This window comes from Melospiza melodia, chromosome 7 (genome assembly GCF_035770615.1).
Source record: "Melospiza melodia melodia isolate bMelMel2 chromosome 7, bMelMel2.pri, whole genome shotgun sequence".
NCBI lineage: Eukaryota > Metazoa > Chordata > Aves > Passeriformes > Passerellidae > Melospiza > Melospiza melodia.
The window spans coordinates 29,805,685-29,827,951 of NC_086200.1; the positions used below are offsets into that span (position 1 = coordinate 29,805,685).

A 22,267-nucleotide genomic window follows, 5' to 3' on the forward strand; every position below is an offset into this window, starting at 1 on the left:
TGACCTCTAAAAGGAGTTTGTGGTTCAGGGGAGCTGCTCTCATATCCAGGTTCTGGACACAGTCCTCACACAGCGTGTAGAGAAACTTCTCTGCTGCTGCAGGGGGTGTCAGTAACAGGACTGCAGTGGGTCATCAGGTCTGGTCCTACACATCCTGACCTGTTCTGCTTGTCAAGTGAAAATGGGTTGGTTTCTTTGGTTTTTTCCACAGCTGGAACATTGAGGAGCAGCTGTGATCTGAGTGTATTAGCAGGTAGTTCAGTTCACAGCTCTCTGTGACAGGGAAAACCCTTATTGTGTGGCATGGATTAGGCACCCTGAGATCCATATCTTTCCCTTCTTGAATAATGAGATTAAGAGAGGAGATGACAATCACAAGATTATTTAATTAGGTTTGTATCTTGGGTAGAATCTCAGCTTCATGCTAGCTTTGTTCATCATAAATAATTTTCTTTTTTTCTTGCTCTACTGTTGACCTGCCTGTCAAGATCTTTTAGATGTTTCAGAGTCCTTATCTGATCCTTGCTTGGGCCAAGAGATATCTCATATTTGGTTTTATGGTAAAATACTCTCATTGAGTATTTATTCAGTATAACTGTTTGGAGAATCTTTAAAGAGAATTGGAGGAAGGTTAATAATTCAGTTAATCCCAATAGAGAATAGCAAGGGGAAGGTGTTCCAGAAGGAGCAAACCTAGGAACTAGTGTGCCTCAAAGCTCCAAATTACTGTTTCATGAAAAGATTTGGAACATCACTATCTCTGTCCCATACATGGTTTAAGATTCTCTTTAGGTTGTGGAAGATCAACCAAGAAAAAGTTCTCAAGACTCTTCCAATGAAAATTCCCAAGAGAATGTGTGCATGTTCTTCAGTAAGGTATTAATCTCCATGAAGGTCCTAATGGGCATTAGGTTTCCTAGGGCTCCCCTAGGACTTGGCTGGAGTAATTTGATGTTCACCAGGTGCTACTGGAGAATTTGCAGGTTTCTTTGGAGAAGAGTGGAACATTTTGGAAATTTATTGATGTTATACCTCGAGTAATGCTGAAAAAGCACGGAAGAAATGCCAGTGCTTTGTGTAACGAGCTGTGATAAACAGAAAGCAAATAATAGTAAAGTATCAGCATTCTTAAATAAAGGTGCCCTGTGACAAGGATCTGCATTCCACTGCACATTATTTTCTCAAACGCCCTTAAAACATTGCTGAATTTTATAGATTTATAAGGACATTTTCCTTGCTGGCTGAGAACTGCCTGTGGTGTTCAGCACTACCGAACTTCTGGTTGCTTTATATTTCTTATGCACCTTCTCAAGCTTTATGGGACTTTGGTGTAATTAAGGATAAAAAAATATGAAAGAACTGGTAGACTGAAACCTGTCAGTTAAAATGGCTCTGGTAGGTTCTCACAGATTAAAAATTATGTTTTCTGCTGTGAGCTGCAGATTGAAATCAGTCAAGAGTTCGCCGCTAACTAGTTTCTAGGTAAAAGTTGTTGATTACAGAAAGAGAGAAACAGATTTTTTTTTTTTTTCTTTTTAATTTTTTTTTTTTTTTTTAAAGTACAGGAAGTTGCTGTGTGGGTGTCAGTGATTGGGTTATAAGTAAATGCTTTGATCGTGGGACCTAGTGCTTATGCCCCACCCTTACCACTTCCTTTCAGCGCAGCCCCATGCATTCCACATTGCGGTTATTGAAGCGCTGTTAACCAGTGAGATTAACCACTACTGACAAGCATCTGACACATTACTCTCTATGCTCTGGACTCCTTGTCAGGCCCTGGAGCTCCTGAAGGAAGCTGCTCTATCCAGGGAGGATGAGCAATGCTTGGCCCCTCCTGTTACAGCAGGTCGTGCCCTGCCTTAGTGATGCTGTGCATTAAGGGTGTGAGGAGAGGACACGGGCATTGAGCTGTGTGGTGCTGAATCTGCCTTTTGTGTGCCCTTTCAGACATGAGGGTTCCTTCCCCATCAGGTTAACACCACAACAGGAGTGTGTGTGTGACCTGGCTTCCAAGGGGACAAGGCACACCAAGTTGTAGGATACAATCAGATCCCAATGATACCTTGCATTGTCTTGGGTTTTAGCACTGAGTATCCCTGCAGGGAGAGGTAGCACACGCCCAAGTGCCAGAGAGGTAATTTAGTGCCTTTAAGGCTGCTGGTGCATTCAGTGAGCCATGCTCCATACCCACCACTCTGTATTCCTGCATGGAACTGAAATGACAGGATACAGTCGGTGTCACCAATGCTAGTTGGCGTCCTCCAAACAAGTGTCACTGGCCCTGCTCAACTAATGATGGTCCAGGTGCACATGGTTGCTGGAGAAGCTCACAGATAACATTTTTTGCCATCAAGAAGTTTGGATGAACGTGATTCTGCCTTCATCCTGATTCCAGGAGTGATGGATGAGGTACCCAAATTTCAGGATGCATGGAAAACCCTAGAGCTGGCAGTAGGTTCAGAATGGCTTCTCATGCAAAAGTCACCCAGAAACCTCCAAACTGGCACCCTCAATGTTTCCATCACTTGCACCATGCTTGCCTTTAAGATCCTTCCCATTCAAACCATTCTGGGGTCCTGTGATATTAGTGGAAGAACCTTCACCACAGAGCAGTGTGAAACCTTCAGCCTTTCCTCAATTTTTATTGCTTGCTTATAGTGGTTTTCACCTTTTTAACTATGAAAGAATAAAAGTCCTAAAAACACAGGAAGAAAATACACTTTTCAATTTCAGTGTGCTGCTTTCTTACAGTGATTATTTAATAAACACAATTATTTTAAGAATTTTTATTATTAAAATATATTTTAGCTTGTGTAAATGTTATCATTTATATTGTTATTGTATGTTAGTGAATAATAGAGGCAGTGGATATTATATTAATAGTGAACTTTTAAAATGCTAATGAACTTTAAAAATTGAGTTTTTCTTTGGGTATCAATATGTAAACAGCAGAAAAATACAGTGTAACTTGAAATGTATGGAATCTCAGATCATTAAAGGGACATTAAAGATCATCCAGCTCTAACCCCCCTGCCTTGGGCAGGAACACCTTCCACTAGACCAGGTTGTTCCAATTCCAGGGATGAGGAGTCCACAGCCACTCTGAGTACATTTAAAGGAATAACATATTGAATTCATCCTATATAAGAAATAAATTAGTGGAGTTCCTGAGCTGCTGTTTGAAATACAGGTGTTAAAATAAATTCCATTGGTAAATTGCTGTTCCACGCTGCACATGGGGAGTTTGTCAAAAACCTTCAGCTTTTGTTTAGTGATCTATTTATTTTTTGTAGCTCTGGTCTATGATGGTAACTGAATATTGGCTTTTCAGAGGTTAGTGGTTAACACCTCTGTATCGACCTTTTTGAGTTAATGGCTTCAGTTTTGTTCTCACAGTGTTTTTATTACTTGTTACGGTTTTGAAATGTTAAAATACTGAAAAAATACAGGGGACAGTAGCTTACCTTGGGTTAGGAAACATGACTGATCCCTCAGAGAGACCTGGTTCTGTGGAGCTCCAAACCTTGGTGCAAACACAAAGGTTTGCAGAGTGTTTGAGTGACTAGAAATTATTACGAAATAATAGTAGTGATGTTGCTGATCATAAATTTAATCAATCAAGGTGCTAGGGTCCAGTATTCCACTAAATCCCTTATTACAAGACTGCTAGATGCATTTTGCTGTCCTACCAAAAAAAGACAGAAAAGGCTGATTCAAGCAAAATCTGGCTGATAAACTCCTGGCTTTTCATCTTGCCAGTTGGCTGATGAATGATATCTGAACATGTAGGTAGCTTAAAAAAATGAAAAGGGGTCAGGGGTTTAAGATCTTAACAGGTCTTCAGGATGTTAATGTTGTGTTTATTGAACCAATCTGCAAACTTACAGCTGTGCTGAATGTTGTAATCCATCACCTACAGAAACACTAGTTCCCTGATTTGGGGTGGCCATCCTTTGCCTGTCCTTTGAAGTGTGGGTGCAGAAGGTTGTTGTCAGCCTCAGAGAAGTTAGAAGTGCAAGAAAAATTACCAACAGAACATCTTTAATTCCGTTCCTGTGGTGCAGGGAGCTTGCAAGGGAAATTGCAGATGGATTTGCCCACTCAAGTGCACACAGTTGTGGAGGGATCTAAAAGAGCTGTTCTGATGGCACTTTGACCTCAAAGCTTCAGTGATTAGATACCCAGATAATCACATATATACAGACACGTTCTAGGTTTCCCTGGGCCAGCATTGTTCAAATGAAAGTTTTTGGTTTTTTGGGGGTGTCTTTTGTACCCCTGGGACCATTTCAGAGGCCTCTTGCTCCTTCTGTGTGTAAGCAGCTGCTGACCCAGCTCAGTGTTTGTGCAGCTTCTGCTGCTCCCTTCCTTTGTGTTTGATGCTTCCTCCTCCTTCATGCCAACGATAAATATAGCTCTTTTTTGTATGTGTCACTTCTCTAAATTAAAGGCATTTTATGGTTTGACTGTTTTTTGCAATTTTAGACTTATTTCTCATCTTTAAGGCAGCCCAAGAGCGCTGGCCGTGCACATTGACCTTGTGTTGACACTTTGAGTGAGGTAAAGAAGGCTTAGATCTTTGCTACTTTTTGAGTTGGACATATAAATGGGTTTTAGTAGTTTGTTTGCCTAAGATGTGTCTTCAGTGTCTCAACTAGATAAAAATTCAGACTTTACAATTGGTTCAGTGTCTTTCTTGTAAATGCAGGCCAAAGTCTGAATGTTCCCATGTAGATATTTGCTCTATGTACTTAGATAAATTTTAAAAGCAAGAAGCCATGTTAGGTATAATGGATGTAATTAGGAGTTAGGAACAAGAGAAAGGATTGTGTTAATCAGAAAAAAATAATCATGTAATATAATTCCCTTGATTTAATTTAGATTTAACTCTAAATTATGTGAATTTATTGAAGTTGTGGGTATCAGTCATTTGATCTAGAGCAGTGTATAGAGTTCTGTTCTTTACTCATGAGATGACAGGAGTGCTGGGATGTTTATTTGTGCATGATGCCACACACCTGTTTCCTTAGAACTTTTTCAGCCTGCAGAGTTATTCACAAGTACCCTGGTGCCTGTTTACCTTTATTTTTTTTCCCCTCACCTGTAGCCAAGAGTGAGAAAATCAGCCTCAAAGTTGTGACTGACAGGAAAAGTTTTTTTGTTTTTCATGACTTCTAGAAGACCTGACAGTTACATTAGAGAGCACAGGCATCCCTTGTTGTGTAGGATAAATGACTCATGGGTGGAGCACCTGCCTGGCCACAAGCTAAAAATTCCATTCACGCTTTGATTCTCTTGTTTATGCTGGCCTCTCAGAGTAAAGATATTTCAGTACTGATGGTTGAAAGAGGTTGTCCAGAAGCTGTTTCAGAGCAGGTTGTTGGGCTGAGCATTGTAACGATTTCTCACCTTTCAAGAAGTTTGTAGATTGCCAGAATGTTTCCCTTAAGCAGAAGTTTTCAGTCAACTCAAGGTGCAGACTTTGCAAATATCAAGCAAAAACAGTTCTGAGGGGGTTTTGCAAGGGAAAACCTCTCCCTTCTGTTACAAAAAACATGTTGTGGTTTTTTGCAAAGGACATCATCAAATAGTTGAGTTTGCAGTAGCCCCTGTTGAAGACAAAGACCTCCAAGTATTCTGTAGAAAATTTAGTTTAATGTAATTAACCTTCAGGCAAAGTTTGAAACTAGCAAACATTTTTTTCTGTGAGTTCAGTTTCTGAAGATTTTACTGTGCATCACTGGAGGAGCTGGATAATCTTAACAGGATGGTGGAAATCATGCTGAGTAAGTTGGGAATGAGATGTAGATTTGGTAAACTGCCAAGAGAAAGATGTGCAGGGAGGCACCTGAGGCTTCTTCTGCCATGTGAAAAAACAGGAGAGGTGGAAGTCCTGGGATTATATGCTCAGGTATAATCACAGGTATGGACTTACCTTATCACTCCTTATCCTCTGCAACTCAACTCTGACTCCTTAAAGGCCATTTTTCAGTTTAGAAAGTATCCTGGAAATGAGCCCTTATTTAGTGAAAGTATAAAGTTGTGTCATTTCCACTCTCTCCTGTTTGCCCATGAGTTTGATCCATCTAGGCTTCAAAGCCAGGAAAAAATGCTGCTTCTCACCATTTAGCAAGATCCTCTTCTAAGCAGAAAGTCGGGCCCAGCATTGAAACATAGAATATTGAGACAGTTCTAAATATTTCACTTCGTTGTCAATACCTTGTAATTCAACAAGACAAACTTTGTGTTTGTATCCTACCAGTGAGGTTATATTTGCTTTGAAATATAGATCTCAGCCCTCCAAACTCAAGTTTGCTGTGGGGTATGAAATTAGATAAGCCCTTTGTATGGGTGGAGTTCACTCTAAGTAACAGCACTTGCTGTGGTAAACCATTTTGTTCATCATCTCTTTTTGCTGAAGTGAGTCCTCGGTGTGGTTTGGGTGCACCACTTGGGTAACTGCTGAAACTGCTGTGGTTTCAGAATAGGACCTGTTTTGCTTTTTTCTGAACTTCTTTTCCCCTGAAACTATTAGCAGAAAAATCAAATAAGGGTTACAACTGTTTGCCTGCCATACCTCAGAACGATGAGCAGAGTCGTGTACAAATGCAACATTTTCCAGCAAATGGAAGATTAATGCAATCTAGGTTATGACTATATTTTGCAGTATTGCAATTTTACCAATGTCCATCAGTAGAGGTGGTAACTCAAACTGTGGTTTGGGTACTTTTGCTTTATGTTGTGGAAAGCCCATACCCACATTCTTGACACACTAAATATGGGACTGCAAAAATCTTGGTGTAGTTAAGATGGGCCACTTATATTTATAAGTCAGCAAAGACAGCAGAAAGATAATGCTGGTGTTGGTCTTACTAATTTGTGGCTAATAAATGAGTAAATTTGAACATCTAACTGAACCAAACTTCTGCCAGGCTTCAAAAGCATGTTTGCAGAGTGTGGCAGGATAATGTGAGCTGTGAACAACATAGAAAAGGCACTAAAAGAGAGATTTGGGCTTGGAGTTGGACTTGATGGTCATCATGGATCATCAACCTTGTGGTTGATGTATTCAGAGTAGGTGCTGCCCTTAAAATTGCTCTGCAAAAATAAGCCTGATTGCATAAGGGTTTCCCTCTCACTTTTTTTTTTTAAGAGAAAAATTACCACCCTATTCTATTCTTTAACATCTAAAAATCTGAAGAAAATGGCACTCAGTGTGTAAAATGAAAGCTTTCAATATCATTAGCAGTAACTCTCATTATATGGTGACATTTCCTCTACAACAAAGTAATTCTTTGTGATCTTTTGTGAAGATGAAGCACGAGAAACCCTGATGCTCTGTGCAGGTTCAAAACCACCCAGAGCTTTGTGCAAAAGCCTTAAACAGGCCACCCAGAAAAACCAGTCTAGCTGAACAAATACGTTGCAAAGCCAGCATTTGTGTTAACAGTCACCAATTCCACAAAGTGGTTTCGCTAGCAGAAGATTTAACCTAAGACAAAAAGCAGCTCAAAATGGGTCAGTTTTACCTCCATCAATCCAAATTGATTTTGGGCAATACAGGGTGAGGTATGAGGGGGAATTTCATTGCTGGTAAATGGCAATAGAGGATGGGGAAATAACCTAGAGGGCTCTTGTTTTGCCTTGACCAAAAGTTGGAAATGCAGATACTTTAATTCTCTTTGTAGTTCTCCAAGGCCAGTTTGGATGGAGCTTGGAGCAGCCCAGTCTAGTAGATGTCCCTGCCCATGGCAGGGGGTTAAAACTGGATGAACTTTAAGGAACCTTCCAACCCAAACCATTCTGGAATTCTATGACTCAAATTCAAAACAAGTTAAAATAAGTTGCTCTTTTCTGTGGAGCATTACATACAAAAATGCTGAGCTGCTCATCCCTTGCCAGGCTTGCACGTCCCCTGGCATGGGGTGGCAGTGGCAGTGGTGAGACCTGGAGGCCACCAGGATGGGCAGGATGGAAGTGAAACACGCCATTCCAGACAGCAAAAGGTGCCCTGTGGAAGGGCAGGTGGGGTGAGGGAGGGTCTGTGCTTGTGAGGAGAACAATTTCATGTAGAGACTGTCACTTCCTTCCATGAAGGACAAAGCATTGCCCTGATCTGCCTCTCTTTATGAGCCACACGGATCCATGGGGATCTGCAGATCCATGTGTCAGATGTTATCCATGTACTGAACCTTGAAAAATAGAGCTTTAACAGATCTCCTTTATCTTCCAGCTTCAAGGCAGCTGAACCAGTGTTATTTCTAGAAACTTTCTCAAACCTCGTGGATGTGTTGATAGAATGTCTCCCAGAGCAATGGGCATGGCCCCAAGGCTGCCAGGGCTCAAGGAGCATTTGGACAACACTCTCAGACACAGGGTGGGATTGTTGTGGTGGTTGTGCAGGGCCAGGGGTTGGACTGGATGATCCCTGAGGGTCTCTTCCAACTCATGGTGTTCTATGAATGTTATAAGTTCCCTGGGTAGTCTGGAGTATCCTTAAGTTTTTAAAATGTTGTGGATTTTCTGATGTGAATCTCTTTTGGTCCAGTCTAAATCCATTCACCTTTTTCCTGATGGAAGACTTGCAGGACTACGATCAAGTTCCCCTCAAACGCTGTCAGGACTAAACAAACCCAGTTCTATCTCCTACTGCACGTGCCTTGTTTTCCATGTTTCTCTCTGTCTGCTTGTTCAGCTGGGGACTTGCTTGCTTCCCACTTTGCATGCAGCTCAGTGCCTGCCAGTGGTGCAAATATTGCACCTGAGTGTGATGTTGGCACTAATGACAGTCTGTGTGATTCCCTCTGCTCCATGTAAACCTGATTTCCTCAGCTCCGTGTAAACCTGATTCCCTCAGTTCCTGGGATACCCAATCCCTCAGCTTTGTGTAAACATGATTCCCCCAGTTTCATGTAAACCTGATTCCCTCAGTTCCATATAAACCTGATTCCCTCAGTTCCCTGGATACCCAGTTCCTTCAGTTCCATGCAAACCTGATTCCCTCAGTTCTGGGATTCCCAATTCCCTCAGCTCCTTGTAAACCTGATTCCCTCAGTTCTTGGGATACCAAATTCTCTCTGTTCCATGTAAACCTGATTCCCTCAGCTCCATGTAAACCTGATTCCCTCAGTTCCCTGGATACCCAATTCCCTCAGCTCCTTGTAAACCTGATTCCCTCAGTTCTGGGATACCTGATGCCCTCAGCTCCTTGTAAACCTGATTCCCTCAGTTCTTGTGATACCAAATTCTCTCAGTTCCATGTAAATCTGATTTCCTCAGCTCCCTGGATTCCCAGTTCCCTCAGCTCTCTGCCTCTGACTTTGGAGAATTGAGGCCAGCTGAGTACAAGGGAGGATGGATTTTGGCTTTTGGCTTTTGGCTGGCCCTGGGGCAGGAGAGACTGAGCTGGGATTTACTGGAAGTTACTGGATAGATCATTTATTCAGTGCAAGTTTGCTGATCTTTTATTTCCCTTTGATAAAAGTGTTTCCACACATCTGAGCGTATATTCCGAAGTTCATGAGCACGTACCAAAGTACTTTCTGAAAAGCTCCCAGGCTATGACTTAGATGTGCCAAGACCACTCTGAAATTTGGGGTTTGATTCCATTTCTCTGTGCTTTCCTAGTATGTATCTCATAATGGGAATGGATGATAAGATTCCTATTGAACTATAGTTCAAATAATTGGATATTTCAAAGCAGCTCTATTGCTACAAATAATGTATGAAATTCAGGTTTTTATGCAGAAAGTTGTAAGTATTGCAACAAATTAAGTATACACATAATATTTATGAGCAAACACAATAATTCCTGTGATGTCATTTGTTGTTGGGGTGGAATATAAGAACAGTCACCTACAAAAGGTGGGTTGTGGAGCAAACACCCCAGAGAGAGGTGAATTTGCCTCCTTTTCTTTGTGTACATGGTGGTAGAAGGATGAACCAATTCCAGGAAAAAAAGCAGAATGCAGGCATTCTGTAAAGTGACAGCTAAGTTACTCTTTAATCCTATTTAACCTTACTTATCTTTAGAGATACATGGTTTTTAATTTTATCTCCTATATAATATCAAGCTTAAATTTAAAATATCTCTAATCCTGGAAAATCAAAGTCATACTTGCCAATTTTTTTCTGACCAAATGTCTTTATGATGGGTTTCATCATTTAAAATCTCGATGGTATTAATATTTTGGTATGTATAAATAGATAAATCCACTTAAATAAAACAACTCTTTTAGATGATTTGCACTGAGAAATGAATACCATTAAATTGGGTTAAATTTTCACCCACCCAGGAAGGATGGATGATGCTTAAGTGTATCAGTACAGTTTCCTATTTCAGGGCTTTGCATTGTCCATGGTAAGTAACTTCTCTTTTTCTCCTTTTTTTTTTTTTTTCTGTTTTTTTGTTTTCCTAAACTTTCCAGGTAAAAGTACTCCTGTAAGCCACCTTGGGTCTGCAGATTTTCCCAAGCCCCATGATCCATTCCAGCCATTTGGGGCTGACAGCAGTGACCTGTTTCAAAGTAAAAAGGGGTTTGGGGACCCATTTAGTGGAAAAGATCCATTTGCTCCCTCCTCTTCAAGTAAAACTTCTAAAGACTCTTCCTTGGGGTTTGCAGACTTCAGCTCTGTAAGTTAAGTTCCTTGTCTCTGAGCAAACCACTTTCTGCTCTGCTTGCAGCAATCTGTTGGGTTTTTGTCTTACCTGCAAACCTACTGTTCCTTGGCTTCTGTCTCTCAGTACCTTCATGCTGTCCTCATTGTTTTTGTATTAATATTTCTGTAATAAAAAGGCGTTATTTCAATAAAAAAGAAGTTTTCCTACTAAATTTTCAAGGGTTTACTTGCATTTAAATTATTTTAGTACAGTGTGCCTTTACTCTCAAATTCTTTGTAGCAGAATCTGTGTATTGTTTTTGTTGCATGGAGGCTATTTTGTAAATGGATTTTTGGGAGCCAATGATGTAAAGACTCAAAACCAATTGATATTGAACATTTCTCTAGCAATTTCACCATATCCTGAGAAGCAAATCCTTGAAGAGAAAGTTTCTGATAAGTACTTGTAACTGTTTGTGGAGAAAATTCTGACATTTGCTGTATATGATGGAATGTGGTCAATAGAGAGACACAGAAATTGAGACAGAAATTGAAAATTTAGCTGTTGAATTTTGTTCCTGTTACTGATGTTGTAGAAAAGACAGAGAAAACAAAATGGTTTTGTAGAACCAAGGTAGAAAGGTCCACGCTGCACTCCAGAAGACAGTCCCAGAAGGTTTGAAAACCAAGCCAGGTCCCCATTCAATTAAAAATACCGGGGTTTCCAAAGGCTGCCTTTGGTTTTAGTGCTGGAATTGGGAACCATTGTGAATGCAGTGCTGGTGTGGTTCCTATTGCTTCCAAAAGTGGATAGAATCTGTTCCATCCACAGCCTCAGGCTTCTTCCTCCTTTCACATGTTTTTGTTTTCTCATGTTGCCACGCAGTAAAATTGAACTTACTCTGTTCCTTAACTCTGCTGGACACAGGGCAGTGTTCAGCAAGGGGAGATATTTAAGCTGAACCTTTCAGGTTGTTTCTTTTTAATGTTTTGAGGTTTTTTTTTTTTCCTAGTTATTATTTAATATTAAATGTGTATCACTTTTCCTATTTGATATTGTTAGCTGAGGTCATCTGTGCAGACTTTAGTTGGCCTCAGGGCTTTAATTTATCACTTTTGAAACGTCCAAGTTCAAGATTTGTTGTATGTTTGACCACAGCTAGTTGGATTTGCACAGTTAAATTCTGATTGTATACAAACTGGTGACATTCTTAATAAAAATAAGACACAAAACCTGCTTTATCTGAAGTTTCTTCAACAACATCTAATTTCTTCCTGCAATTAAAGACAAATGATGGAATGGAATGACTCTTACCCAGTTATCATCTTACTTTCCAGACTCTATTTCTTAAAACGTGGTTTCCTCTGAGTGATTGTATCAAATGATTAACCAAAATCTCTGATCCCAATCCTAGTGGGTGCTCCAGGGTCAAATTTGCTGTGCCATCACGTTCTCAGCTCAGATTAACTTTAGAAGATAAGGAACAAGTAGGAAAAATGAGATAATGAGCAGTAGCCACTTAATAATTCCTGTTAAATGGCATTTCATCAAATGAAATAAATTTAAAATCAGTTTTCTGAATTAATTTCTCCTCCTTTAGGAAAAAGAAAAGAAATTTTGACTGAATTTGACTGAAAATACAGATTTGATCCCCTTTCTCCTCAGTTCATGTGGGTTTTTTTCCTTTTCTATGACACAATTATGCTGCTACACTTGACAATTCCTAATCCTTCTGTACAGTATTTTAAATGTGCCAGTTACCTTGAGATGATTGAGAATATTGAGCTTCTCTTTGCCTCATGGTTGGGAAACTTTGTTCATAATGGAAATGAAAATCAGTTTTTCTTACAGAAGGTTTTTGACACCTACTTTGAATCCATGGGATCTGAGAACAGAATCATGTAGAACTGAATAATCAAACAACCTGATTTTTAATTGAAATCCTTGACTGTTCCAAGAAAGAACATGAGAAGCTTCATTATATTTTAGTAGGAAAATCTGCTGCTTTTTTGACACACTGGCAAATCCATGCACCCAGAGTTTATGTATATTTTCATTGCATCCTTAACTTTGTTGCTGTCATTAAATATGATTCATTGGAACAAAACACTCTTTTGGTAGCTCAGATTTCAGGTATTTCTGGGTTCCAGCTGCAGTTTACAGAACAAGAAAAACCTTTTTTTTTTTTTTTTTTTTTTGCCAAGAAACAGAACACTTAGCACTAAGCTGGAAATCCAGTCCACACAAATCAGTGGAGTTTTTGTGATTTGATTATTCTTGCTGCAGTTGGTTTCATCTATGCCTTGGGTCTGATTGTACATCTGAAAAAGAAAAGGAAAGATTTAATGTAATTACACATGTGACATATATTTATAGACTTGTAGAAACCTGGACATATGCAAAAAATTGTTATTGTATTAAATTACCTGTAAATTACCTTTTTACAGACAATCTGTGCAAGAATCTGTAGCATTAATGAACTGTTCTGTATTTATTTATTTCACTACTCAATGGTGAGAGTTATCTCCTGAAAATTGTACTTTGTGCCAGCCACTTGTAATAAGGCACATCCAGATTTGTTTCCAATGAATCACTTGACTATTTTTTCCTTTTTCTTTTTCCACTCAGCACTTTTAACTGCAAAAATATAACTTGTGTCCAATAAACAAGTTATAATTGGGACTCTCATAAACTTTGGAAGCCTTATCCTAGAATGGAAGCCATAGAAGTAAAACTGGTTTCTCAACATTAAAAAAATATCCCAAATAGTTTGACTAAAGTGTCTTATATTTCTGAAAATAGTAACCACTCATTTTCCATCCCAGCTGCTGGATCTGCCTCAATTCCTGGACTAAGCAGAGGATTCCTGCTTCCATTTGTATCTGTCTTTACCTTGAAAAAAATAATCTATTTAAAATCTTAATGAGCTTTTTAATCTTAGCTATCAGCTGACATTATTTAAATGAGGAGTGTAGAAAGAGCTCTCCATTTTAAAATTAAAATCTCAATAGGTGTTACACTTCTATTGTATTTCAGTAACATCAAATGCAAAGATTCTCATCTAAATTTTTATAGCAATGGAAGCAGAGATATTGCATGAAGAAAAGTGGGGTATTTTTGCATCAAATCATCTCTAAAGTCATAATGGGAGAAAAAAAATGAAGAATGATGGGCATCCAGATGCATAATTAAATTATGAGTAAATTAGAATTGGGTTTGGGTTAACAGAAATTCAAATAGGTGGATTTATTTCAAAATATATAAAAAATAGAAATTACAGATACACTGCAGAGTGGAGGAGGAGGCTGGGTTGGGACCATCACAGTGTTTGTGCAGCTAGGCAGGGTTTAGCACTGAAGTTTGCATTTTAACACAAATTTTCAATATTTCAGGTTGGTCTAGGCAGGTGTAGCTGCAGCAGGCTGTGCTCAGAGTCACTGTGTCCTGGGCCACAAGGAATTTCTGCAGTGTTCATCCAGCTGGAATTTTTCTCCTCAAAAACCCCTCAAATAATACGTTTTCCTGCACACACACAGAGAAAAAAAATCCCCAAAACAAAACCCAAAAACCAGATTTTAGAAGTGGCTTTAATGCAAACATTTGCATGCAGCTGTTCCCATCCTCCTCCTCCTCAGCAAATGCTAAAATTAGCTGGGAACAGATTACGTTTGAGTTAGAAATTGCTATGAATAAAAAAATTTCAGATTTTGTTCAAACAAGCAAACTTTTGCATCCTTCAGTGGTAAATACTAGAATATCAGCTTGGAAATATCAGTTTGGACAAGTTCTGCTGCATTGCACTTGTGTTTGGGGGAGCCCAAACAGGTTTAGGAGCTGAATGTTATAAAATGTGATATTTTCTCAGTGTTCTCTGCTGGAGTAAATTGGATTCTCTCACATTATTTCTTACTGGTGAAACTCTTTATGAACAGCAGCAGAAGCACTTTGGGTAACTTTTGATTTGGTGATGAAACTTCCCACATGTCAGCAGTGTCCAAAATCACTCCTCAAACCCCTCCCCTTAGCAGGAACCACCACAATAAAACTCTGTTGTGCAGTTGCACAAGAATAAATAACTATTAGCTTTACCAGCTATTTATTCTTAAAAATGGTTGTAGTTGCTGTGCTTCCAAACCATTAACTTCCTTTTTTTTTGTGCTTCTGGAGGTTTTTTTTTTTTAGTTTTCATAGCCAGCTGAGCCACAGATGCAGGGACTTGCATCCCATGTGGGTTAATTTCCAGGTGGGAGGAGGAGATAACTAAGGAAATAAACTAAAGAAGGAAAGGAGAGAGGAATTAAGGAAATAAATCAAAGGAGGAAGAAATTAAGGAAATAAAGGATGAATTGAGGACACCAGTGAGTGAATTCCTATGTCAATCTAGAACTGCCCTGAGACAGCCTGGTGTAGTTGAGCTGCATATTCAATAAGTCTGATTCTTTGTGGTTTTTTTTTTTGCATAATTTCTTCGAGCTGGTTGGTGACTTTATTAATTCATTTTCCATTTTCGTTTTTTTAGTTTGGAAATGAGGAACAGCAGCTGGCCTGGGCGAAGAGAGAGAGTGAAAAAGCAGAGCAGGAAAGACTGGCTCGGTTGAGGAGACAAGAGCAAGAAGACCTTGAGTTGGCCATTGCACTCAGTAAGGCTGACATGCCAAACTCTTAAAGAGGGTCTTGGCCTCCACCCTGTTCAAGAGAAACCTTGGAACAAAGCTTTTATAAAAATACTAAATCCTCGGTTTGTATTTGTGAGAATGATTTAAGTCACCTTCGGATCTAAACAGGACTGGGCTGGTTGTGTCTGACTGTGTGGCTTCTCCAAGTGCATAACCTGCAGGAATCACTGTATAAGCTGTATTATATGTTCTAGATCAAATTTATTGCTTGTAAGAAATTTAATGTGTAATCCTAAGGTACTGAACGTTTCTTTATCTGAAACACAAATGTTGCATAGAGTAAACTGCAGCTTGTCAATCTGTTTTTTTTTTTTTTTTTAATAACCTGAATTCCACTGGGTCTTTGAGGCTGCAGTATGGATTTAAAAGAAAATGTCATAAAAAGAGAATATTTATAGAATTAGCTTTCACTTGTCACATTTATTTAATAATTCATGGTAGGCTAATCAGTACTTCTTCTGCATCATCTATGTCAAAGCATAAATTCATTGGTATTTTTATCCAGAAGTTGTGTCTTTAGCAAAAGAATCTGACAATTGATATATGATGGATACAGTGAACTCTATAAAACAGTACAAATTTGAAGACTCTAGAAATTAGTAGTTCTTCTAATTTAAACTTTTGTTTGCATTGAGTTTTAATAATTATATACAACTAAAAGTTGGAATTAATTCAGGAAATGGGATAAATAATTTAGCAGTTAAATTATGAAGTGAAAAATTTGCTTTAGTGTAAGCAAACAGGATTGCAGGGTGGTGACACACATTTGGGTGCTGCTTTAATGTGACATCAAGAAATGAAGTGGTGGGAAAGTTGCCATGTTTGAGGAGCACTCACTGTACCCTCATTTACTCCTCATTGTACCCTCATTTACTCCTCATTGTACCCTCATTTACTCCAGCTCCCGGCACACAGAGTAGGTTTTGTTAGCCAGGTGACCCTCTGGGACAGTCTCTACCTCTGCTTCTTCAATTCCACCTCTTTGGGGTTACAGATCAAGCAGCTTTAGCTGAAATGAAGCCAAGTTGAATCAGATTTGAGTTGCCAAATACACATTCACGCATCAGTTCTGGCAGCACTGCCTGGGCTGGCTCTAAAATCCAGTTTGCAGGACTCAGACCAGGTAGGAACAGGTTTTACGTGCACTGAATGCTTCCACCTGGAAAACACAACACAGAATGTGTTTGTTTGACGTGTCATAGAAAAAATAAGTCTGTGAATTTAATTTGCTTACTAGAAATGCCTTTTCTGATTACAGGAATTCTAAAATTTCAGTTGTGTTTGCCTTGGAATTTTCTGTCTGGTAGAGTAGGGATCTAGCACAGCATTTTTAAATGTCCTCAGTCTTCTTTCCTGCCCTTTGTTCTCTGGGAATACAAAAGCTTTACATTCTTACTGATGTTGCCCTTATCTTACAACATTTTCTCTTTTTTTTTTTTTTAATGTGATATTCCTTCATCATCTTCAATGCATTTCTATTTTTTATGTCCTTGCTTCCTTACTTTTATTTTCACACTACAATGATAGTGCCTGCTCAGTGAATGAAACCAGTCTTTCCCTGTTCAGTTGGGATTGCCTTACCCTGGATGCTTCCCTTACACAGAGGGGTCAGACTGGATCTTTTTTAGCATCTTGGGAGCTTTCAGCTCTGAAATGCAGCCAGGACATTTGTGGCATTTGCAGTGTCAGGCTTTGGTGGGGAGGTAGGTGGATGGCTGGGTGTGCAGACACACACATCTATTCCTGTTTAGGATGTTGCTTTTAGGAGTCACAACTCCCCCTTTGCTGTGTGTCTCCTGTGCTAATGGTACTACAAATAATGTAAACCTTTTATTCTCTTCAGAGGAAGATTTATTTCTAATACCAAAACCAACCATATAATGGTCTTTAATACTGTCCTTTAATGAGCCCTTTGGGATGCAATAGAAGCTATTTCTAATTTTGAAGATCCTGATTTGAGATCCCCTCCCATTGCAATAATTTTTCTCTTACTATATGTTTGATCAAACATACTAAAACACAAAAAATTCTCCCTTTTGTTGGTGTATAGAACTTGAAATCTCTGAGAGCTAACCTGTGTCTGTCTTTAGGTAACGTGATAAAACTTTTGCTGTGAAAGAACAATTTTCAAAAGCAAGATTGGCTGCAAGGTTCTCGGTGCAGTTCTACAGACTGTACCCATGTGTAAGATCCTCCTAGGACTTGAGTTTTTGTGGTGTCTCTTCTGCTACAATAAAATTTAGAAAGCAATACCAGTTCTGGATGGGATGATGTCACTCCAGTGGGACAGGTGGAGGACTAAAGAGCTTGATGCATTTTTGAAGTTCTGTACCATAACAAGACTTTCTGCTGCTTTGTCAGGGCCCTAAAAACACTGACTTTATAATTCTTCTAGGCCAATGAAATGATGTTTTCAAGATGTCCAGCAGGGAGACAGAAATGTGAATTAATCCAGCATTCTGTATAGTGTTAGGGCTCGTTTTTGTATTTCCTTTTTGACTCTTCCTCATATTTGCTTGGACAGTAACTGCAGATCAACCAATGAACAGGGACAGAACCCAATATGTTGTCTATGCACAGTATTAGATTTAGGAACCTTACATTTACTGAAACACTCTTGATTCCAAATGTTGTCACTGCAGTAGAAGAAAACCTAGCTGTGATTTCTCACTTTGTATTTAATAGTTTTCCATATTAAAAAAAGGAAGATTCCCCACATTCTTTCCCTATGCTGTAACTCAGTGTTTGTACAATACCTGCACTTGCTCTTTGAAGCAAAACTTTATTGCAAGACATTGCTCTTCTTCCTCCAGACCAGTGAAAATTAAAGCACAAACAGGCCTGTTGCTATTTGGGCAGAGAAAATACACACAATGTAAGATATGGAAAATGTGAATAACCCCCAGTGCATATACAGTGTACAGTGAGATCCATATTATTTGTGTCTATGTGTATATATACATATATATATATATATATATTGTATAATGTAATCATAGTGTGTGTATATACATGTCCACATGCTATGTCCAGTATATAGTTCCTTGTGCTGTACATAAAATATGTATATACAGTGAATATGTAGAATATGCATATATATTCTATATATTAAAGCTTGTGTGGATGTATGAATTCTGTAACCACAGATGGATACAGAATTGAATCTTTACAGAAATTCAGATTAGCTCATGGCTCTGAGAGTTTCAAAGTCCTGGTTAAAGAAAAGAGGAGAAATTATTTCTAATAAATTTGTATCAAGATTTCTTTCATTGACATGAAAAACTGTGTTCATTAGCTGTGCCAGGTGTAAGAGAACCTTGGCAGAAAGTAGTAATTATCTGCACTGGATGTAATTTCACATTCTTTGTAGTTTTTAAAATATCTGTTTGGAATGTAGGTTCAGCTGCTGATCTTGCATGTCATCTTTCTTCTCTGGGTGGAGGCAGGGAGTTTTCTTCTATTCTTGCTCATAGTTTCCCTCTTTCCTCTTTCCTTTCTTTTCCTTTTGAAAAAAATCATTTGTGGGGAGCTGTTCCCATACCCACACCCCAAACAGTCACAGGCAAAGGTGGAAAACACGTTTTTCTTGCTTCATTCCAGTTAGATTGGTTGCACATAATTTGTCACCTGGATTCCAGTTCTGTGTTTCCTCCATTTCCACCTAAGTTTTTATATCAGGAGGAACAAATATCCATTGCACAGAGAGGAAAGAGTGGGGGTGAGTCTTCTTTTACTTGGATGAATTATTGGCCCTTGTGGTTCCTTCAGTGATCAGAGTTTGGCAGGGCTTGATGGTGGCACACATGTTTTATATGGAATATATGCCACTGGATGGACTCATGGAAATCCCTGGATTGCACAGCAGTTGAACAGGACAGACAGACAATTATTCACATTGAACCTGCCCATGCAGACAGTGTACATAGGGCACAGATACTGAATTACCACATTGCCCCTCACAGAACTCTGTGTTCACATTTGCCTTCAGTGCTTTCCCTGAGTTACCTTCAAACCTCCCAGTCACCCTGCAATAAAAACAGATGCTCGTAAAAGTCAAACTTCCACAATAATGCTGTAAGAAATATTTTTATATGGGCAACTTTTTCTTCATGGCACCTCTGCCCTGTGAGGGTCATCAGTCCTTCCTGTATCTTGCTCCATGTGCTGTGCTCTCAAAGTGTAGGAAGTTCCAAGCTGTGTCTGTGCAAGCCTTTTTATTTTTAATTCCCACCTGTGAAATCTGTTGGCACTATTGTAGAAATCATTTTGTCATCTTATGCTCAAGGATAGCACACTTTTCTTGAATTCTTCCTATAATCCTTTTGGGGTTACTATTTCTTCTTTAGTGTTTCTCCATTGAGAAGAATATTTGTTCTGTAGAACCGTGGCCCAAGGAGTTTTGGTCCAAGTAGAATTGTTGCTTTCCCCTGTGTAAGAGTTTGATTTTTCCTTTCTTCTGTATTTTTTTCCTCCCTCTCAGGAATTTCATTTCTGCTTAATCCTCATGTAGAGCTGGAACTCTGTTGATGTGAATTGATCTCTGCTGTTAATGATCTAATTCAATTATCTTCCTATACTAGTGGAACAGCCAGGTTTTTGGTTATGTATTTGGTTTTATATTGCATCTACGTAGACTTCACAACAACCATCTTTTCTTAGAGAGGAATTTGCTTGGAGTATGATGGAATCATAGAAGATTTATTTTTAGAATAAATATGTTAACTGTAATTCATTGACACACCTGTTTGATCAGTTGATATACTGCTCTTTTTACTTGAAAGTTTTATAAATAAAGGCTAATTTGTTATAAAATGGAATTTTCATTTTTCCAACTTCTGCCTCTCCCTTTAAATTTCAAAGGAAAGTTCCTAGTGACTGTGGTTCCTTCTGCTGTTGCAAGTGCAGAGTGCTCTTCTGGTGTCCCTTTTAATATATCATTCTTCAGCCTGATCTGAAAAGGTGGAAACACAAAGTGGAAACTGCAGTGTTGACCTAAATCTGACTAATATCTCCAAATATGTACATTATTGTGGTTATATTTATCTTTCAAATGTTATAACAAATTGTAAGGTATTTTAATTTTAACCCATCTCATGTGCTATATTGTTTAATATAATAAGAGAAATGTTATTGTTTAATATAATAAATGAAAGTTACTTTTTGGAGCTCTGAGATTTCAGCACTCTTTCTTTACTTTTTTTTTTTTTTGTGTAGTTTCACAAGCTTTTCTGTGAAATTTGTGAATCTTGCTTTGAGGAACAGCTCTGTTCTCTGCACTGAAATGTCTTTTACTGTTGGCTGGTGCCCTCTGCACTGTTTTCCCTCCTTGTCTTTCCCTTTCTTTCTTGTCCCAGCCAGGTTTAGGCTCAGCAAACCAGTCCCAAACCCAACACCACACCTTCCCAAGCAGTCTGTGTGCAGCAATTCTGGATGTCCTGGCAGTTTGCACTGGGAGTGGCTGGGGAGATGACAGGAGACAACCTTTGGCTGGCTGGAAAAGCACACCTCACCCCTGGGCTATTCCATTTACTCACTTTGACTCATTCTTCTCCCTGCTGTTCTGCTGTTCTCACCTGCTCAAAGCCAGCAGCAGGTTGCCAGGGCAGGTTTCCCTGCAATATTTTTAGTACATTCACATTTTGGAGGGTTTGAGTGCAGTGTGTCGCGGATGGGCACAATCCCTACCCAATTCTCATCATTTCTTGCTTCTCATCTCTCATAAAACCATGATCCAGCTCTCCATGTGCTGCTGCTCCCACTCGAGTTTCTGGTGTCTGACACACACAGCACTCTCATCCCTGCGCTTTGCCAGATTCTTTCCTTGTCTGGGCTTCATCTGAAAGGACACCAGCGTGGCCTAAGAGCCCCTTCCCTGGGGAGGGCAGAAAAGCATCACCATTCTGTTCAGGATGTGGAAATTTCACCCTAAAGGCTGCCCGAGGTCTGAGCCCAACTGTGAAACCTCAAACACAGCTCAAACATAGCATTTATTGTAAATATGTAAATTCCCAGGCCCGGCTCTCCCCTTGGAATTCTGTCAGGTTTATCTCTAAATTGCTGAATCTCCCATTTGCTGTACGTGATTATCAGTGTAGTCACTCTGAGTACCTTTTCCCTCCTGTCTGGTTGCTTTTTTTTTTTTTTTTTTTATTTATTTAATGTTATCACCACAATTAAAACTTTTTATTGGTGCTGATGCAGCGTCTCGTAAAATTGCTGTAGCCTAATTGGTGAAATCTCACAGGGCCCTGCCTGCAGCATGCACGATATATTTCTGCTGTTCAACTTCCCATTAAGGCCCTTGATCACAATTTTCAGAATGAAAAATTCCTTGCTTCCACAGAAAGGACATCCAGGCATTCTGTATCCCGTATTTTGCAATATAATATATATATATAAAATCATTGAGATAACAAAACTTATGCTGCCATTGCACACAGGCTGTAAATAAGTGGTTGTTGGGATCTGAGGATATTTTTGTGTGTTTTTTCTTTGGTGGTTAAGACTCAGGCTCAGTAGTTATTCACCTAATATATTAAATATTACAGGAGATCATATCCAAAATGATATTCCAGATATTTCTTTGTGACACAAGGAGTCAGAACTCCTGGGCCGTGGCAGGGGAGCTCTGAATGCTTCACTCACAGCATTTAGGACATAAATTCAGAGCACTGTCCTGCACAGGCAGGACCTGGGACAGACCCAGCTGAGAGCAGCTGCTTCGAGGACACTCAGGAATTTTAAAGTTTGTAGATGCCACCGAGTAGGTTTTGGATGCTAGCAATGGGGATGGCTTTCTCCCTGCTAAATTACACGGGGTTTGGGATGAATTTTTTGCTGGTCACCATAGTGATGGCTGCATGACTTTGTTGTAGTTGTTTTTTTCTAAATATAGCAAAAGAAATTGCTAGAGCTTGGGGGTTCTGGCTTCAAAAATTCAATTTAAGCAAAGCCTAACAGCTACTCTGTGTTAGAGGTGCACAAAATAGCT

The 22,267-nt window shown here is 39.2% G+C and overlaps 1 protein-coding gene across 4 annotated transcripts in view; it reads left to right on the forward strand.

Moving 5' to 3' along the window:
- The window catches only part of EPS15L1 (epidermal growth factor receptor pathway substrate 15 like 1), a 45,594-nt gene extending 25,146 nt beyond the window's left edge, over positions 1–20,448 (forward strand). For 3 of the 4 annotated variants that reach the window (XM_063161093.1, XM_063161094.1, XM_063161095.1), the window contains 2 exons: positions 10,428–10,633; positions 15,120–20,448. In XM_063161093.1, coding sequence (XP_063017163.1) covers positions 10,428–10,633; positions 15,120–15,266 — 353 coding nt within the window. In that variant the 3' untranslated portion in view covers positions 15,267–20,448. The remainder of the gene's footprint in view (positions 1–10,427; positions 10,634–15,119) is intronic. The other variant, XM_063161096.1, reaches the window with a different exon arrangement.
- Positions 20,449–22,267: the final 1,819 nt, after the last annotated feature.